General features: G+C 46.9%; 3 protein-coding genes and 1 long non-coding RNA gene across 5 annotated transcripts in view; 1 reads left to right on the plus strand and 3 right to left on the minus strand.

The window, feature by feature from the left end:
* The window catches only part of TBL3 (transducin beta like 3), a 33,782-nt gene extending 28,022 nt beyond the window's left edge, over positions 1–5,760 (minus strand). The window contains exons 1-7 of the mRNA XM_081965480.1: positions 5,599–5,760; positions 3,217–3,268; positions 3,023–3,118; positions 2,387–2,434; positions 1,759–1,900; positions 1,497–1,581; positions 447–617 (exon numbers count right to left, since the gene is read on the minus strand). Of these exons, the coding sequence (XP_081821606.1) occupies positions 447–617; positions 1,497–1,581; positions 1,759–1,900; positions 2,387–2,434; positions 3,023–3,118; positions 3,217–3,268; positions 5,599–5,636 (632 nt within the window). The 5' untranslated portion in view covers positions 5,637–5,760. The remainder of the gene's footprint in view (positions 1–446; positions 618–1,496; positions 1,582–1,758; positions 1,901–2,386; positions 2,435–3,022; positions 3,119–3,216; positions 3,269–5,598) is intronic.
* Positions 5,761–6,787: 1,027 nt separating this feature from the next.
* On the minus strand, positions 6,788–9,304 carry LOC309398868. Of its 2 annotated transcripts, none has more exons than XR_014176456.1 (3): positions 9,151–9,304; positions 8,239–8,610; positions 6,788–7,313 (listed from the first exon to the last, which is right to left on the minus strand). It is a non-coding gene; the product is annotated as an uncharacterized lncRNA (long non-coding RNA). The 2 variants fall into 2 exon arrangements; XR_014176457.1 differs by having other exon boundaries at positions 7,941–8,610.
* Positions 9,305–10,057: 753 nt separating this feature from the next.
* On the plus strand, positions 10,058–15,324 carry RPS2 (ribosomal protein S2). The gene is made up of 7 exons (XM_081965804.1): positions 10,058–10,259; positions 10,824–10,913; positions 11,392–11,499; positions 13,250–13,423; positions 13,596–13,755; positions 14,912–15,003; positions 15,198–15,324. The coding sequence occupies exons 1-7, from the start codon at positions 10,083–10,085 to the stop codon at positions 15,279–15,281; spliced, it is 885 nt and encodes a 294-aa protein (XP_081821930.1). The 5' UTR covers positions 10,058–10,082; the 3' UTR covers positions 15,282–15,324.
* Positions 15,325–16,746: 1,422 nt separating this feature from the next.
* Positions 16,747–19,342, minus strand: NDUFB10 (NADH:ubiquinone oxidoreductase subunit B10). Its single transcript, XM_081965806.1, has 4 exons — positions 19,131–19,342; positions 18,254–18,392; positions 17,500–17,639; positions 16,747–16,973 (listed from the first exon to the last, which is right to left on the minus strand). Exons 1-4 carry the CDS (start codon positions 19,276–19,278, stop codon positions 16,873–16,875), a joined length of 528 nt encoding a protein of 175 aa, XP_081821932.1. The 5' UTR covers positions 19,279–19,342; the 3' UTR covers positions 16,747–16,872.
* Positions 19,343–19,400: the final 58 nt, after the last annotated feature.

Consider the following 19,400-nt stretch of genomic DNA (forward strand, 5'->3'; position numbering starts at 1 on the left):
AAAACTGTCACAATGTCCATATTGTACTACACGACAAGAGACTCAGAGGGATCGAGGGATCGATCAGGCACCTTATATTGCTGCCTAAGCATAACTTAAAATTGAAATACTGTATGTGTTCCATTTCTGTAAAAGCATGCAATTTTATTTTGTTTTCATTCCATTTGCTGTACATTTGCTTTTGCTCAATTTTAGCAGAGGCTGCATTTCACCTCCTCCTGCCTTCAAAGACAGCATTTCCTGTGCGAAACCATTTAACTGATTTTGTATCACAGCACATGACCCAGACCCTGATGGTGAAATGGGAACAACCAGCCAACAGGCAGTGTTACAAGCCATTGCAAAAATGAGAAGCACATTCCTATGCAAGGCTGCACAAATGCCAAAAGGCAGCCAAACGGACCCTTTTCAAGAAAGGGGGCAAGGCAGTCTTCCAGGAATCTCACCTGATGAGGGTCTCATTGTCTGGGCAGAATGAAAGCGAGGTGACTAAGCTGTAGTGGTTGTCCAGCTGGCTGACACATTGGCTGGACTTCAGGTCCCAAAGCCGGATGCTGTTGTCCATAGAGGAGGAGAACAGCTGAGGCTGAGAGATGTCTGGGTGGAACTTGACAAGGCTGGCAAAGAGAAAAACCAGAAAAATTCTTTCTCTTCAACTCTTTCTCCTGGTCACCTGCACAAGGTCTAAAATGGCTTCCCCTGTGGAAAAGAGCCAGTTGGCTTAGTGGTCAAGGTGCCAGACTAGAAACTGGGTTAAGGTGAGTTCTATTCCTCCCTTGGGATGGGAACGGAATGGATGCCTTTGAGCCGGTAACTTTCTCAGCCCAACCCATCACACATGTTGTGGGCAAAATAGGAGGGAGAGACGAAGAAGAATTAAGTACATCACCTGAGCTGTAAAAATTAAAGGCAGAATATCAAACAAATAAATAAATGGAAAAACAGAGATTTGGCTATACAACGACCTTCTATCTTGTATTTAAGCTGCCCTCATGGAAGTGGCTGGGGAGGAGGAGCAGGGGGAGGGCTACTCTGTGAATGGAGCTAGGTTTTCCGAAGTAAGAAAGATGTGAAGCTAAGTTGAATTGTCTCCCCTCACTCATTCCACTTGAGAGGTAACCAAAATGTACGTCTTTGCTTTCCTCTCAGCTTCCTTTTCTTCACAACACACCCACTAAGTTCCCAGAAGAAACCTGATTTCCTGTATGAAGAAACGCCCAGAGCAATGACAGCATCACCCTGCATTGCAGAATTGATTTACATTCACTCCTGAAATGATTCTCACCCAAGAGGAAAGAGAGCAGAAGGCATCAGGAGTATCTGCGTTTGCAAATGCATTTGTAAAAGAATGAAAACAGCAGAACGGGAGTGGCATTACATTTACTGCAAGTAGCCAGGTGACACAGAGAAGAAGAAAAAAGAATTTCCCATCCATTTATGAAGCATTCCCAAATTCTCCAGACTAAACTTCCCCACTGCAAAGAGGGAATCCTTACTGAACAACCCCAGAAGAGCCTTTCAGGTTGTGCGTGCAGTACTGCCGGGGAATGTCCCAGATCTTGATGGTGCTATCACAGCCACCTGGAGGGAGCAAGGAAGAGAAGTGGCAAATAAATCAGACCAGTCCTGAGCAGCCTCCGAGATTTAGCTGCAAAGAAAGCAAGCACTCAGGAGCTGAGCCTCCCCCAGAGATGATCCCTGCCAGAAAGGCAGGGGACTTGCTCTGATTGCAGCTGTCTGCTCAGCCACAGGCCATACCTGTGGCTAACAAAGTGGAAGAGGGGTCAAAGGTCATACTGGCCACAGGAGCTGTATGGACAGCCTTCCATGTCCGTGTGCACTTATTTCCTAGCCAGTCCCATTGCTTCAGCAGTAGCGCTTGGCTTCCTGTTACCAAAATCTAATGGAACAGAAGAAAAATAGAAAGAAAAATATGGTACATTTTCATTTCTCAAATGAAATTTGAAAGGAGTTTCAGCTTTGTTAATAATAATAAAAAAACCACCAACCCCTTCATGCTACAAAAAACGCATTCTTGATAACAGCTGAAGCAATTCAAATGACACAGTACAAAATATCAACTGATGAGATGCTTCATTTATCTTCATTTTTTCCTCAGTATGAAGTTTTTGTCTAAACATAGACATATTTTTAAATAATAGCGTGATTTTATATTTTTAAACATTGGAAGAAGCATGTGTAAATCAGGAAGGAAGAGCCCAGCCTGTTGTCCCTTGGGGTGTATGGCATGTGAAATCCTTCCAGTGTGGCTGTCGCAATATCCCCTGGAAGCAAGCTGGCTTTGCACGGTGCGTGCATTAGTATTACGGGACCTGCTTCCTGCCCCAGTGCTAGAAGAATCCCCGGCAGCCCTGCGGTCGTCTACCTCATCATCATCGCTGAGGGCGAATACCGTAATCTCGGTTTCATCATCCTGAAACAAAGAGTGGAAGAACAACTATCAGATGACTTATTTGCATCATCCTTCTAATTAAACAGTAACTGTGTTTTCAAGTATTATGTCTATTAAGCTAATTGATAATAGATAACAATTAATAATTCATAAATTATTCTTAACTGATTTGTTTTATATTTATGCTTGTGCTGCGTAGGTGAATATTTCTTCAATCGGAATATATAAATGTAAATACTTTTGATAACTATGTAGTATAAATTATTCTAGTTATTGAGTAATCTACTTAAGCCAGTATACCTCAACATCACTTTCCTTTTCCCCTTTTGATGATCCCATTCCAGTGTCACATTTGTTTAACTGGACTGTTCAATTGTCTAACTGCATAATAATAAGATTTTCTCAGCAATTATGACTTCCAATACTGTGCTATCATTTCCAGAATGTAAACAGAATGGTGAAGCTGGAAAAAAAGGATACTCCCATAAAGCGACCCTTTGAATTCATGACAAAAGAAAGGTTTGGAGGCTCAACTGCATTGTTAGCATCTACGTCATATACATCTTCACTGCACAGGTGCTTTTTGGGGGAGTGGGCATGTCTTAGTACCTGTTCAATACTGTGTATGATATCTCCTGTTTCAATGTCCACTATATTGACCTTGCTCCCACAAGCACAAAACATATAATCCCCAGCTTGAGTAACCTAGGTCAAAAACAGAGAGCAGAGTAGGTTTTTCAGCAAATGATGGTCAGACATATTAAATGCAAAGTAAAGGTAAATTTCTGTTGACCATTCATTACCTGAATGGGTCCTCCTGTGTAGAAAGACTCAATTTTCCTGAACACGGCATAACTGAAAGATTATCAGAGACACACCAACAATGAAAAAAGTGAGATTTTACTGTATCATGTTAACAATCAGAGCAGAGTTACCCTGAAGCAGAAACCAAGTAGCAGTGAAAGGTTTATTCTTTTAATTTGACTGATAAAGCTCAAATGCAAAGAATCATACTACCCACATCAATGCAGCCCACCCTGCACTTTCCTTCCCCACGTGTGACCTTACCTCATCAGTGGGATGTGTGGGATTGCCTTTGCCACCTGTTTCTGAAAAATGGCTAAAAACCATGAGATTGGACCAGCATTCAGCTGCTTTATGCAGAAGTGATAAAGCCAAGAGGGTGAGTTTATGACTGCTCTTTTTTTTAACCAGCAAAATGGCTGAAATGTGTTAAGTTACTACTCCCAATGGTAACAAAAACAGATAAATTGCTGCAACGGGATGGGGGTATTTGGTGATATATGCTAGTATATATGAGAGAAAAAGAGAAGTGGCAATTCCCAAGGAATTAACAAGGGGGAAAAAGAGGAAAAATGAGTTAACCAAACAAATCTGTGACATCCTTATCCAGGAAAAAAGACCCACTTACTAAACTACCCGATGGGACCAAACTTGACCTTGGGCTAGACAACCTACTGCCATGGACACTATTGTGCTCACAGCACAACACATCTATTTCTCTCCCCTCCCCCCCTTAAACAAATCTTTTAATTAAAACAAACAATAAATAGGCAAACTATTAGGATTCAGGAGCTTTTAGTGGTTTATCACAAGTGACACAGAGATTGAATAAATAGCCTTCTTTGTCAGAAGTAACCTCAAATATATTTATTTGAGCTGCCTATTCGCTGATGGCAACTCAGCCATCAAGAAACAAGAAATAAAATCACAATATAAAAGAAATAAAAAATAACAAAAAATAAAAAAACCCACCCCTGCACCCCCAACACACATTCGTACCAGCCATTTAGTGGCCTCTATCCCGCAGGCCCAATGGCAGAACCAGGTCTCCAGGGCCTTCTGAAAGAGCGTCAGAGCGGGGCCAGTCTGATTTCCAGAGGGAGGACCCTCCAGATGTATCTCCTTAGGGGAACGGGAGGCATGACATTACTTGCCTCCCCGCTCTAGTGGGTCGGGTGGAGGTGACTGGCAAGAGACAGTCCCTCAGATAACCTGGTCTCAAGCCATGGAGGTGACAATCAGCACCTTGAATTGCACCCAAAAGAAAATCAGCAACCAATGCAGCTTCCATAGGAGAGGTGACACAGGTGCATAGCGAGGTCTGCACAAAACCATGAAGGCCGATGCATTTTGCACCAACTAAAGCTTCCGGGTGCCTTTCAAGGACAGCCCCATGTGCAGTATATTGCCACAGTCAAGACTCTTGGTGACTAGGGCATGAGTGACGGTGAGTAGGGATTGTTGGTCCAGGAAAGGGCGTAACTGGCGCACAAACCGCAGTTGCACAAAGAACCTCTTGGCCACGACTGCCACCTGCTCTTCGTGCAGGAGTCATGACTCCCCAGATTACGCACTGGATCTGTTTGGGGCAAGACCAAAGCTTTCACAAGTCCGGAGGGACATGGGTCTAAAACACAGGTGCTCATGCGCATACTCCCTAGGATCTTGTCAAAGCCTTCCCAGGTAACAGGGCAAGAAGCTGCCCCAGGGGCCTCCACCGCACCAGCAACCACGTCGGCATCTAACTGGAAATGAAGTTGAGTGATTTTGTCTTCCAGAAAATCCTCACATTCCTCAGCTGCCCCTTCAAGTGGACCTCAGTCTCCTCCTTCCACAGGAGGAGACGGTTCACCTTAAAGAGGGTCGCTGGTCGATTATCTGCAGTCGCAAGAAGCCAGCCCGGTTCCCCCTTTAACAGGCCAGGAAGGAGGGAGCCTTCGAAGAGGGCTGAGCTACAAACGGAGGTCTCCCTCAGGACGATTGGACTCTTATAGTCCCCGCTGCAGAGCGCTCTGCCCCTCGCTCCTCCGGGAGGCCTCGCTTTCTCCTGTTACGCGCTACAGCCCTGGGACCGCCCAGAGGCCTCCCATCCAAGCACTAAGCAACCCCGACTCTGCCGGGATTTCCGAGCTGGGCCGGAGCAGCCACCGGTCGGCCTGGGCTCCCTTCTCGCTGGCTCTCTCGCAAGCCGGCTCTGGCGAGAAAAACCCTCTGCGTATGCTCAGAAACACGGTCCAACTAAGCACAGCGGGTCCCCAAGCCGAGGGCCAGCCAACGGCCCCACTGCAACGCGGTCGCTATGGCGACGGCGCACTCCCCCCCCCGTCGACAACAGTCGCGGCCCCCGTGTGCCCCCTTCCCCGGCGCCTCCCTTTCCTCACTTGCTTTTCAAGTTCGCCGAAGAGCTCGAGACCGCCATCCTGGAGCCCCGGCTCGCTCGCTCCGCGGTTCAACTCCCCTCGCCTGGACACCCGGACGACCTCACGTGCTTCCGGGAAAAATGCGTTCACTTCCGGCGCGTTGCCGTGGCGCAAGCAAGCATAGACGGATGAAAACGTGGAGAGGAGCGAACTGAGGCTCGAAAGCGCAGCTTCCTGGTCCCTCTCGCAATTCGCCCTTTGCGGAGGCGCCACTTCCCCAACACCGCCGGGAGGAGCAGGGCCGGCTGGTGGCGGGCGAGGAGAACCAATTCCTGGCGCACTCGCGACTCTTCCGTTCATTTTTTTCTTGCACATAGTTTGCGAGTTGCTGTTGCTTCTTCCACGGTTTGACTTGTGGTGTTCCTGGAAATCTCTTGAGCTTTTCTTGCAGACGTCTCATTGCTCACCTAGGTAACACCATCAGTGCTACAAAGGCGCAGCTTGTTCTCATTTTACACACTACTGGCTTTGTCAGCATTGGTGGGAGGGTTCTTGGTGGCTCTTTCATTGAACTGCTTGTCTGAGTTTCGATTGTTTCTTGGATTGGGGTATTGCTTACTGCTTGGTTGTTAATCCCTTCTAGCACTGAGGCTACTTCACTGAGAAATGAAACCTCTGCGAAAAACCACCAGTTCAACTCTGAACTAGAAACATTCTGTGGCTTGACTTGTCAGACTGGCCCTCTATCACAGGGTTTCTGGGTAACTGGGTTTCTAACCCTAGCACTAACCCACCCAAAGGCTAACCAGGGTTATCCTGATAAAACTTTGCAAACTTAAACCAATAGAGATGAATGCTTCTGATACAACTAGCTAGCCACCAAGGTGTCCTTCAAATCAGTGGTAAGTATACACAAGTGTGGGCACACAAATACACACACCTTAATTGGGGGGAAACTGTATATCTTTTGCTGATATCTTCCATGAGGCCACATCAACCCCCCCCCCCCACCTCAAGGCAAAAATGTTCTGGCCTACTCATTCTTATAATTGAAAATCAATGGAAATGGGAGTTTTGCATCAGTTAGGCTTTGCTATTGATGTTAGTTCTTAACTTTCATAGAAAAGTGGGACATGGCAGCTGCTTGGTATACATACATTGGGGTATTACATAAGCTCAGGAACTAGATAAATAATTCTCAAACAAAACATACATCACAAAAATGTTTATTTTATAATACAAAAAACCTTGCAAATGTTAGTCTCTTCACAAATACATTTTTATTCCTTTGGAGGAAATGATTTTACAACAGGTATATATCCTGTATATAAAATCATATATATTCCTCTGCCAACTAATCAATATACACAATAGCTTGGTACATCTCAATAGCAATAGCACTTAGACTTCTATACCACTTCACAGTACTTTCCAGCCCTCTTTAAGCGCTTTACACAGTCAGCACATTGCCACCAACAATCTGGGTCCTCATTTTATCAACCTTGGAAGGCTGAGTCAACCTTGAGCCTGGTGAGATTTTGAACTGCCAAACTGCAGGCAGCTGGCACGCAGAAGTTGCAGTACTGCACTCTTAACCACTGCGACATCGAGGCTCTCTAACTGTTGGGTCTCTGCCAATAGCTGTGGGGAAGAGAACACACCTTCTCCCAGTGATATGTAGAAAATTAAGATCTTGCAGCATCTAAGTCTTCAAAGTATATCTTCCTCTGCAGCATCTGTTGGGAAAAAATATGTGTTAGTATTTTGAATCTTAATTTTGAATCTTATTTCAACCATGTTGTATTTTCATGAGATATAGGAGCCTGGGTTTTATTGCCTAAAGACTATGCTTAAGGCAATAAGCTTAATGCTCCTTTTTGCTATGGGCACAGTTACCTCATCCAAGGCCACAAAGGAAGCCAAGGATTATTTTCAGACAGTGCCCTAAAACCCAAGAAGTCATAGCAAAGCAGCTTCTTTCAGCAGCTGAAAAGTTTCTAACACAAACTACCAACATTTCAAATTCAGCCTTGAGAGAACTCCCAGCCGAAGGTTATCTCTTGAGCAAACCAAGCTAGAGAAAACTGTACTTTATGTGCAAGTTGCACATAAGCAGAAAACACCCTACAAGGTCCAGCACCTGATAGCCAATAGCCAGCAAAGAGGTGGAACTGGGGCATGGAATGTGGTTAGTACCAACCACCCCTATTGAACAGGATGTAGGCTTGCCACTTAATTCTATTTCAGAGATCTGTTTGCTACATCATTTTAAAAGAATGTTCCCTTTCAATTTACAACCCCTTTATTAGGGATGAAGGATAATATAGTCCATAAGTGCAAAAGGCAATTTTAATAGCACTTGCCATCTGTATATGCTGCATGCATCTCTGGCGTCAGCATGCGAGGAACCCATCTTGCACAAACCTTCCGATACTGAAGAATATCAATAATGTGTCCCACACGTTCCTGTGAAATGCCAAGCTTGGCAGCAATTTCTCTTTGGGTGATCTGCCGATTGTCCTTGATCAGTTCATCAACCCTTTTCACATGAAACTGATCGGTGGCAGTCACTGGTCTTCCACTGCGTTCTTGATCACATAAATCCGTTCTTCCTGGTTTACCACCTTTACATTTTTTGGCCCAGCGACGCACAGTACTTACGTCCACACAATCATCACCATAAACAGTAAGCATTTGGCGGTGAATTTCAATTGGAGGAACTCCTTCCGCGGTCAAAAATTCAATCACGGCACGTTGCTTAAAGCGTACTGAGGAATATTCAGTGAAGGCTTCCATTTCACAAGCAATAGCAACACTATCTTTTCTCACTTCAACTTCCTGCCGCCAATGGAGGTGAAAGAACAGACGCTAAAGAATATACCGGGGCGTCTAACGCAGAACTGGAATTTGGAGGCATCCCTTTCATTCAACCCTCGTGATACCCAACACAACAACATCCACCAGCTGAAGCCGCAGCAACCACCGATTGTCTTGATTATGTCGTAGGCTTGCCATCCACTCTACTTCAGGAACCTGTACATAAAATTGAAAGGGAGGGTTTCTTTTTCAGAGTACCAAAAATGCCGCTTGCTCTTTTTATAGGTGGACAACGTAGTCCATAATGCTAAAGGTAGTTTCGACCGCACTTCCCACCTAAATCATTTGCAAAAGTGCAAAAGTTACTTTGAAAAGGACAGCATTTCAGGGCTGCTTTTTAAAAGAAAACAGAAGCAACGTGCAGAGTGGGACATTCGGCAGAAACATCAGCGATGCAACCAGTCGCCACGTGGAACAGACCAAAAGAATCTTCATTGAGACAAGCGGCGTCTGAATGTGGCCGTGAATTCTGGGGATCCGGGCTTTCAAGAGTCAGCAAAGAAAGACTTAAGCAATTCCTTTACAGCGGGACCGAAGTGCTCCGAGAGCGCCGTGCTTTATGCGGGCCTCCCGGGGATAAGACGACGGCAGCCGAAACCCCGCATTCCCACAAGCCATAAGGGAAAAGGCAACGTCACCCGCTCCGAGTCAAGGCTGACCCCAGCGACCCCCCCAAGCGCGGAAGGCGCCCCTTACCTTCCCGGAAAGCGCCCGCGGAGCCCGCATTTCATAGCCTGGGTCTTCTCGTCCATGATGGATCCGGCCGAGAGCGCGCCACGGACCGAGCGACTGTGCGCCTGCGCAATCGGTTTAGGGGTAGGGAAATAGGACTTCGCGCAAGCGCTTTGAAAGATAACGGATCTCGCGAGAGGAGCTGACGTTAAATACCCCTCCCTGCGCGCGTTCGGCCTTCTATTCTATCGCACGTAAGTGGCGGCTGGTGCCGTCCGCGGCGATATCCGCCGCCATCGCTTTCGGGGGAGGGGGAGGGGGAGGGGAGGCGCTGGGTCCGGTTCTGCGGGGCGCCTGGGAAGCTTCTCCGTCCTCCGAAGAGCAGGCCTTAGGGGCTCCCGCTTTCCATGGGGACGGGCGGCAGTAGCGCGGCTCCGCTGCTCGGGAGCTCCGGCCGCGCACGTGGCTTCATTAGCCGGGCGCGTGAATCGGCGGGCGGGAGACGCTTGGGCCGAGGGTGGCGGCCTCGGGCGGGGGAGACGCTGCTTGGGGTCGGCTGCCCCCCCCTTCTCGGAGCGCTTCTGGCCCCAAAGGCCCCGGGAGCCCCTTTCGCCCAGGCCAGAAACCGCCCGCGTGGCAGGGAATGGGCGGGACGGGCCCCAGGCCGCCTCGGCAGCGCTTGGCGGAGGGGCGGCCTGGCCCCCGCTGCGCTTCCCGCCGGTCTGTCCCGGGCTTGGCTGGCGGCAGAGGAATGGCTTCGCTCTCCGCTTGCCTTAGGGTCGCTGCAGGAGGGAGATGGGAGCGTGAAGGGGCTCTGGGGAGGGACTGGAGGCCGCTTGGGCTTCAGCCCGCCTTTTGCTCCTGGGCCGCCTCTGCCTCCCGCAGCGTCCTCGGGGGGGGGGGGCTGAAATGATTCGTATGCTTGCAAATGTAACTCTTCCCCCTCCCCCCAGCAAATGGCGGATGACGCCGGTGCCGCGGGAGCGGCCGGAGCAGGAGGAGCTGCCGCCGCCGCCGCCGCCAGGGGAGGCTTCCGAGGAGGCTTCGGCAGTGGAGGCCGGGGCCGGGGAAGAGGTCGTGGCCGTGGTCGCGGCCGTGGTCGCGGGGCTCGAGGCAAAGCTGAGGACAAAGAAGTGAGTAGTGACCCTGTTTGAGAAAGTGTCCTGTGGTTTCATTGAAACAAATGGAAATGGCTTTTCTAGATGTAGTTCCAGGTATGAAATGAAGGACTTCAGGGATGCTGATTATGTTTTCATTTTTATTAGGATTGAATAAATCGAAGTCAGAATACTTAACTGAATAAAGCAAGCAAGCCCTCTGGATGTATGCGCTGGTCCGTTTCAAGCCAGGCAGAATTCAGCAGAGGCCACTATAGTCAGATAACCTTTGGTTATGTTAATACATTTTTCTCAAATTATCACAATTACAGAAATTAAAGGTTCTGATCGGTTCCTGTAGAGCAGAACTGGACTTGGCTCTCTGGGGTCAAGTGCAACATATAATTGGGTGTCACCTGCGTAACAAAGAAAACTTGCAAATAGTTTGCAAGGGGATGGATTGTTAAAATACATACTGTCATGTACCATGTGCTATGTTGTTAAAATTTTAACTAAGCTCCAACTGGTTGCCTTATAAGCAATAATGTTATTGCTGCAGAAAGTTTGGGTTCTTTAATAGACTCATTTCTATTTTTGCAGTGGATGCCTGTGACCAAACTAGGCCGACTGGTAAAGGACATGAAGATCAAATCTCTGGAAGAGATCTACCTTTTCTCTCTTCCAATCAAGGTATTACTCTTAAAAACCTGGAGAAAGTAATTTCTCAGAGGATAACACAGATAGCTGCAGGGGACAGGAAAAGCACATTTGTGCACCCCATGCATTAGGTACCCAGTGAAATTGGTGAGACAATCCAGACAAAATTGGAAAGAAATTGTTCTGTTTAAGTTATGATTTATTATTAGTTTTGGGTTTTAAAAGGAGCTAGAGAAAATCCATTTTAGTGAGAGCTCCTTTGGTATCCAATTAAAAGCTACCTTAATTTTGAAAATCATCTGAATGACTTGGCCAGTTATTTTCAGCCCTAGGAAGAACCTATTGTCGGTCCACTTACAAAAACATTGTAAAGGAAATTGTGCCGACTTGTTCTGGGGGTCTGCAGAAACCATGATTGACTTGTCAGTCGAGTCAGCAATGAAGAGAGATGATGCTATTGTGAAATTTCTTGCAGTCCAGAGAGGTGGTTTATCGTGTGTTGATTTTTCAGGAGTCTGAAATCATTGACTTCTTCCTGGGTTCTTCGCTGAAGGATGAAGTTCTGAAAATCATGCCAGTGCAGAAGCAAACGAGGGCAGGCCAGCGCACCAGGTTCAAGGTAACCTCAGCTGCATTTTTCTTCCTGTGCTTGGGAGGTGTAGCTTCTATGGCAATAGAAATCCCTGATGTGAGCTAAACGGTTGTCCTTTTTTCTTGGTATGTTTACTTTGTTGTTAAAGCAGACTTCCCAATTGGGATTCATTTGGTTAATATAATGAGCATCACGTTGGGGAAGTAAGTTTGTTTGATGTAAAGAATGAACTTTTCCTGATACCTGAAGGGTATTCTGAAGGAGCAGACATGATCTTGGAACCACTGAATCGTATCTTTTTTAAAAATCCTGAAGCACTGGGGAACTGCCAGAGGACTGGAATTAGCAAATAAAAAGTGCTCCAGGATTCTGAAGCCATCATGCCAGACAAACTTTATTGCATTCTTGCTGTGAATATAGTATACTTCAACAAGTATTTGACAGAGTAGATCACAGTCTACTTCTTGGTAAGATAGAAGGATGTGAGACAGCTTTACCATCAGAGGGATTTATAACTCTATGACCACCCGCATTCAGCATGTGGTCCTCAATGGAAGTGTATTGACCTGGAAAGAAGCATGCAGTGGGGTATCCCAAGGCTCTTAGGCCCAACATCTTCATAAACGATCTAGATGAGAGGATAGAAGGGGAACGTGTCAAAAATGCAGATAACACCAACCTGCAGGGAACCCTTTAGATTCAGAAGGATCGTGACAGACTTGAACAGTGGGTCCTAGCCAACAAAATGCAGTTCACTTAAGCAAGGAAAACCAAATGTACAGTATAGAATGGATAGCACCTGGGTCAACTGCAGAGGGAGAACTAGGAGTCTTAGTGGCCAAACAAATATAGGCCAGCAGTGGGCTGCAGCTGCCAGAAAAGCCAATGCAATCCTAGATAGTGTCAACAGAGGGATAGAATCAAGATCATGTGAAGTGTTATACTGCACTGGTTAAGACCACACTTGGAATACTGCATTCAGTCACAGTACAAAAAGATGTTGAGTCTCTAGAAGGAGTGCAGGGAAGAGCGACAAAGAGGATTAAAGGACTGGAGGATAAAGCTTACAATGAATAGTTGTGGGAACTGGGTATTTCTAGTCCCAACAAACAGAAGGACTAAGGTAACATGGTAGTCCTCCAGCATTGAGGGGCTGGCACAGAGAAGAGGGGAAGGGGGGTTGGCCTGTTCTCCAAAGCAACCGAGGGCAGAACAAGGAGTAAGAGATCCAACCTAGAATTAAGACGGAATTCCCTTTCAGTCAAAACTATCAACGAAACGGCGGGGCCTGCAGGATGGTGGTGGCCTTGTGCTGTAGAATTGGGGTGGCCCTGGAAGCAACAGTGGAGAGCTGAGACGGCTGAAAGGCCCGGCCTCTGTGTCAGCCCCAGCACCACTGCTGGAGGAGGCCGTGCGCAGAGTAGCCAAAAGAGCAGAGAGGAGGAAGGAGATGGGCGGCAGCTGAAACACCCCTTTGGCTGTAAACGTGGGTGGGTTGTCAAGTACCTGAATTCTGACCACAAGGGCACTGAGTGGGCATAACCTGGGGCCAGGGTAAGCCTCACTTTCATGCTGCTGTAATTTCAAATGGTTACTGAATGAATGGTCATAACTCGAGGACTGTCTGTGATAAGCCGCGCTCAGTATCGGGTGTTTTGGCCAGGTGTTTGCAGAGTTCAGGTTGGGCTGGTTGTCAGGGTGGTTGGTGCCTATGTGTGTATTTATGGCAATGGGTGTTTGCATTTCTGCTGTGGAATTATGGGCTCTCTCCTTTTAGGCCTTTGTCGCCATTGGGGATTACAGCGGCCATGTTGGTCTCGGGGTCAAGTGCTCTAAAGAAGTTGCCACCGCCATTCGTGGGGCCATCATCCTGGCGAAACTCTCCATCGTGCCAGTGAGGCGAGGCTATTGGGGAAACAAGATTGGCAAGCCTCACACTGTGCCCTGCAAGGTAACGCCTGTGGCTTTGTGAGGCTTTTGCATTGGGTGAGAATAGCAAGAGCACTTAGACCTCTATACCGCTTCACAGTGTTGTGTAGCCCTATTGCTCTCCCCCCCCCCCCCCCCATCTGGGTCCTCATGAACTACTTGGCCATGTGGATCTCTCTGCCTTGCGTTTGTAGGTGACCGGCCGGTGTGGGTCCGTCCTGGTTCGCCTCATTCCTGCCCCGCGTGGCACAGGGATTGTGTCTGCCCCCGTTCCCAAGAAGCTACTGATGATGGCGGGAATCGATGACTGCTACACCTCGGCCAGGGGCTGCACTGCTACCTTGGGCAATTTTGGTAAGTCTTTGAGTATCTGAAGTAAATGGCTGTAATTTGGGAAATGGCAAACCTTGTGCCACAGAATTCTTAGTTTGCCAGTAGCTTATTTAATTTATAGAGCTGCCAATCTCAATAAATTGTGGCTCTGGTTGTATACAACCAAGCAAAGCAAATGTAAAATTCCCTGATCACGAAACAAAGAAGTCGGGGGGGGGGGGGGGAGGGCTGTGCTCAAGTTACATTTTTCTAGTCTCTCTGAACTATAAATTCCCTGGAACATGGTTTGAAAGACCCTGCTCTGGAAACACCCACAACCCCCCCCCCCAAAAAAAAACATCTTGAAGTTAGCTTCCAAATAGTAATTGTTTGCATTATGCGTAGAGAAGCTCTTAAATTCAGGAATTATGTTAAGTGTATACGAACAAGTCAAGTATCTAGTATTTATTCTGGCTTTTGGAATACCACCTGTAGCATGTCCCTGGGAAGCAAAGTGGAACCTGCAGCCTGTAAAATAATGACCCTTGATTTGAAACTGCAAGAGGAGATGAGGTGAACCTGGAGTGGAAGGCAGTCTGAATGCAGAGAGTGATAAAGACCATCTCTTGCATGTTTGCAGGCTTCATGGCCCTGGCCCTTCTCTAAAGGAGGGAGGGAGGCGTCAGTAGATTTTGAATGTTATAGGTTAGTTTATTTTACAGAAGGGGAGCTCCCCCTCACACAGAGACAGTACCATTGCCCAGATCCACCCCTGGTCATCTGTCAGGCTGCCTTGACAAACCAGGAAAGCCAGGATCTAACATATAGGTGGCTAAGGTGACATTCAGTGCTGGCTCCTGTTACTTGAACCACGGAGTATAAAAGGCTGTTCCGTGGACTTGTTAAATAAATTGGCCAAATCCCAAGCATCATTTTGCGCTAGTGTTTTGGTTCTTTGGAAATGCTCAATTCGAGAACTCTCTCAGCTCTGCTCAGTTGCGCCTGCCTCCAGTGGTGTAGCTGTCGTTTTCGAGAGGGAAAGCAAATGAGTTGGATTTTGCACGGCAGTGAGCCCAGCTGCAGTGGTCTCTCTGTTCCTTATCAAACTCAACAGGTTTGAATCTAGGTTTGAATATATTGAGTGTGCATTATAAAAGAATATTGTGAGTACTGAGGTGACTTCCATCTTTTGTTTCAGCTAAAGCCACCTTTGATGCTATCTCCAAGACCTACAGTTATCTGACCCCTGATCTCTGGAAAGAAACTGTCTTCACCAAATCTCCTTATCAGGTAATATTCCTCCCCCTCACAAATTATGACTTTCCTTGGTGGAGCTCAACGAGGCAGACTTGGAGGTTCTCCTCATTTTATCCTACTAACCCTGTGAGATGGAGTCAAATCACTGAACAGAATTCCCACCTGCCCCCTTCTTGGTCTGTCTTTTATGGGAGAAAAAATGATGAATCTTTTCCCCTTTTCTACAGGAGTTCACTGATCATCTGGCAAAGACCCACACCACCAGAGTATCTGTGCAGAGAACTCAGGCAGCTGCTGTGGCAACCACCTAAAAGATCCTGTACATTGCCAATAAAGTAATCCTCAAGTTTTAAACCAACCGAGTACGTGCTGTATTTTTTCCTTGTGCAGGTTCCTTCATTGGGAAAAAAACCAATGTTCCCCAAAAAATGCATCTTGAATGTAAGCAATACTCTTGAATTCAAAGATTATATGGTAAGGAAGGTTTGGGGGACCTTCAGGAGTTGTGATTGTGTTGCTTGTATTGTTTCAGTGGTTTGGCAGCAAGGTGAGAGGGCAAGAAGAAAAGGACTTGGATGCTCTCTGTCCTCCCACGCTTGGTTCTTGATAGCCATCACTGATGTACTCCTTGCCTTTTGCAGTGTCATCACTTTCCATCTTCGGATTCTTCTCTGAACATTCTTCGTCCTTGTCTCAGAATGTTCTGGGTTACCATAGGGACAGGAATTATAAATGATTGAACTTTACTGGCCACATTTTAGTGGATGCTCAGTTAGAAGGTTAACATTTGTTTCTCCCATCATTTGAAATACAGCTTCTCTTTCATTTGATCTCTTACAAACTACCTTTCTCAACAAATGGCGCCAATAATCCTTTTTATCTAGAGGCTTGTGGCAGACTGACAGTCAGCCAGAACTGCATTTTTTAATTCACTTGGAGGATTAACCTACCCTGGGGAATTTTGCAACCGTTAGAGCCACGGCTAGCTCCGGTGAACAGCAAGCAGAGCTGGAAGCTAGGGAAGACTTTGCAGCAGGACTGGAGGGCAAATGTGAAAATCCTGATTTGGGACAGGAGTCAGTGTTTCCCTCCACCCAGAGGAGGAACTGGTAAATCGAGGCTGAGCCTGGTGCCTGCCTTAAAGACAGTCATATGGAGGCCAGTCCCAAGAGATTGTCAGTTTTGGCAGTGTGACTATTATTATGAGATAAACCCAGGAGCAAAACACAGTACAAGGCACACACAGCCTTTAGACAATTAATAGTGCTTCATACAGACATACACATGGTAGATAAATCCCTTACTACTCAGCTATGGACATAAGGAGAGAAATGAGATACACTACGAGAGAGAAACGCCCTTTAATGGCCAACTATATATAGACACACCTTATCCTGAGGGTAAAGGCAGCAGGTCTCTTGGAAAGCACCCCAAATGAGGGGGGTTTTGGAGGCGGGGAGAGCCAGGTTGTGTGAGGCTCAGGCCATCAGGAGGGCTTTTGCCCTGCACAATCCCCTGCAAGATCCAATGTTAATACATTAAAGGATCCAGGTGAAAGACAAAGAAACAACAGTCTGTGGGGAAAGGAAAAAGGGGGACTCCAACAAGGGAGAACAGAAATTCAGCCAGTTGACACTGGCTTTCTCTTGGCATCCAGATTCTGTCTTGGCTGAAAACAGGAATGGCTCAAGTTCCAGGGAATTTTCTAGCCCAGTTCCAGAGCCACCATGTTTTCTATGCATTTGGCTCTGTGAGCCATTAACGAACAAGACAGAATTCTGCTACAATGAAACGTCTTTATTTTATACAAAGAACATTAAGGACTCGATAAAGATAGTATTCATTTTCCAGCTGAGTTGCACTTCAGCCTCATCTACCGTTTCCCACTCATTTCTTTTCCGCCTATGCCTTTGCCTCTGCTTGGGCTTTCCTCTCGGCAATCATCCGATGTTTCTGCTTCATTAAACACCTGCGAGCAGACCCAAAAGCACCCAGGTCATCATCTAAGATAAACATAAAAAAAGGAAACAGGTTACACTATAATCTGCCAAAAAGATTACTGCGCAGAGACCCTGCCAAGCAAGGAAAGCTAGAGTTCTCCCCGAGTCCTCCTAACTCACTGGGAAGCTGCTTTTTAATTCTCAAAATGTAAAGCAACTTGGAAAGAAAGCAAGTTCACTGCTGAAGAGGATGTTCAGAGACATTTTTGATTATTTTTCTTCATTAAAAACAATCTTTCATAAAGTACATTTAATTGATTTTCACAGCAAGTTGAATCCAAGTAAAAACTAAAATTTAAAAACATTCATGCATGGGAAAATAAAAGTCAAAGTTCTAAGTCTTCTCTATAAAGAAGTCAGGAACAGTAACTCTTACTAAGTAAAATAACCCACATAAACCAAAGATAATTAACATTGACATATGTAAATAGGATCCTCGCACCCAAAGGTTTTGAGAACCACTGGCCTAGAATATGGGATCTGGTTTTATGTAAGTTTAATGTAAAAAATGTCACAGGAGTTGACTTACATCGATCCCTGTAGGCTTTGGTCACATCTTTAAATAGCTGTAGATCCTTTGCACAATTTTCAGCGGCATTCACGCCTTCCCGGACTTTGCAAGCACCTAACCTCTCCCGTATGATTTTCACAATTTCCTGGTCAACATGCCTATGAAAGCAGAAAAACAATTTGGAGGATGCTGTAACACACCTATTTGTTTTTCCAGTTAGCCCAGCATCTTTATAGGCTCATGTCCCCACTGAACAGGTGGCTCTTTTAATGAACAGCACACAAGTGCTGTGCTCATGTGAAGTTTGAACCACTAACGAATCTTTACCAAAGCAGGCCCAGCCTTCCTATAATTCCACCTTCAAAGAAAATGTTTGCATTAGATAAAATACTGAAGATTGGGCCAACAGAATAGAACTATGTTTTCATAGTTTACCAAAGGAATCACTTTTCACTGTCCTGTACACACCTTTGTGACTGCAAAGGACCCCTTTGGAAGATGAGCTTTCTGCTCTTTTCCTTCCTTGTTTGTTCCACCACTGTAATTTAAGCCCAGGAAAAAGCCGGACCCGAAGCCATTTTAGACCCTTCTCCTGGGGTACCTGTGGCTCTACCTATGTTTCCAAGCTTGCCATCTTCTAATTGCTGTCTGTGCTGCTAGTTACCTAGCAGGCTACAAAATACTTCAAGTCAGTTAAGCACTTAAGGCTGCAGATAACGGTGTCCTGAATAACAGATTATTCGAGCTGAACTCGGGAAAGATACAGACATACAAATCTCTTTTCCACTGCATCTCAGCTTCGTAGATGCACAGGTAGTCATCCTCCAAGCATTCTGTAATGTCCGGCACACGGCGGAACTCCCGGTGATAGTAATAAAACTTATTGTTTGAACGCTGGCGTTCAATCCATTCTGTGAAAAGAAAAAATAAGCCCATTCCACACAGGAGCTAGAGAGCTCTTTGAATCAGCGAGGTTAAAGATGATCACTGGGACCTTAAGACAGCTTGCCTTTTGTACACAATTTATATTAAAACTAAGAAGCCAATGTTTAGTGAGGAAGAAATGAGAAATGAATCAGAGAGAAAGAGGTGGAAGAAAAGAAAATGGAAGAGGGATAGGAATGAAAGAAGTGGCAGCACTTCGATTCATAGGCAAGCTAGAAAGCAACTCGGTGGGCCTGAGTGCCGCTCCAGATCTAAACTCCCAAGTGGACACAAGCGGCCCGCCCGGCTTAAGGACATCGGCTCACCGTTGCTCTTCACCCGCTGCGTCTCGTTTCTGCCCGACGGAGCCTCAAGAGCAGGCAAGCAATCCGAGTCAGCCGCTGGTCTCTGCAGAAGACGCGCGATGGGGCCCGCCGGCTCCGAACTGGGCCGGGCCCGGCCTCCCTCCCTCCCCCAAGCGGGGAAGGCGCTGCAGCTGGCGGAGCCTCAGCCGGTCAGGCCAGCGCTTCCCCAACCTTGGCAATTGCAGGGTACGTGGACTTCGGCTCCCAGAATCCTCACCGATAGTCATACAGGCTGCGGAATTGTGGGAGCCGAAGTGCAGGCGCCTGAAAGAAGCCCCGCCTTCCAACCGCTACGGCTGAGGCTGACGGGAGTTGTAGTCGCGAAAGCACCTTCCAGGAGATCCTGCCCCTCCTCCTCACCTCTGTACACGGTGACCGGTCTGTCTACCGTGTAGTAAAAGAGCTTCTCGAAGAAGAGAGTCGGGCCGGAAGAGGGCACCAAGGGTTCAGGCTCCGGAACGTCGATTGGGGGCAAGTTGTACGCGGCCCGCTCCGAGTCCTTCGACATCTCTTCAGCCTCCGGGACGCCTGACCGGACAAAATGGCGGTGGGAGACAAACGCGCGTGCGTGTAATAGCGAGAATGCTTTCGTTTTCCGCCGGCCAATCGCTGGGGAGGCGTTTCTGCGCG

This window comes from Natrix helvetica, assembly GCF_964273705.1.
Source record: "Natrix helvetica genome assembly, chromosome: 13".
NCBI lineage: Eukaryota > Metazoa > Chordata > Lepidosauria > Squamata > Natricidae > Natrix > Natrix helvetica.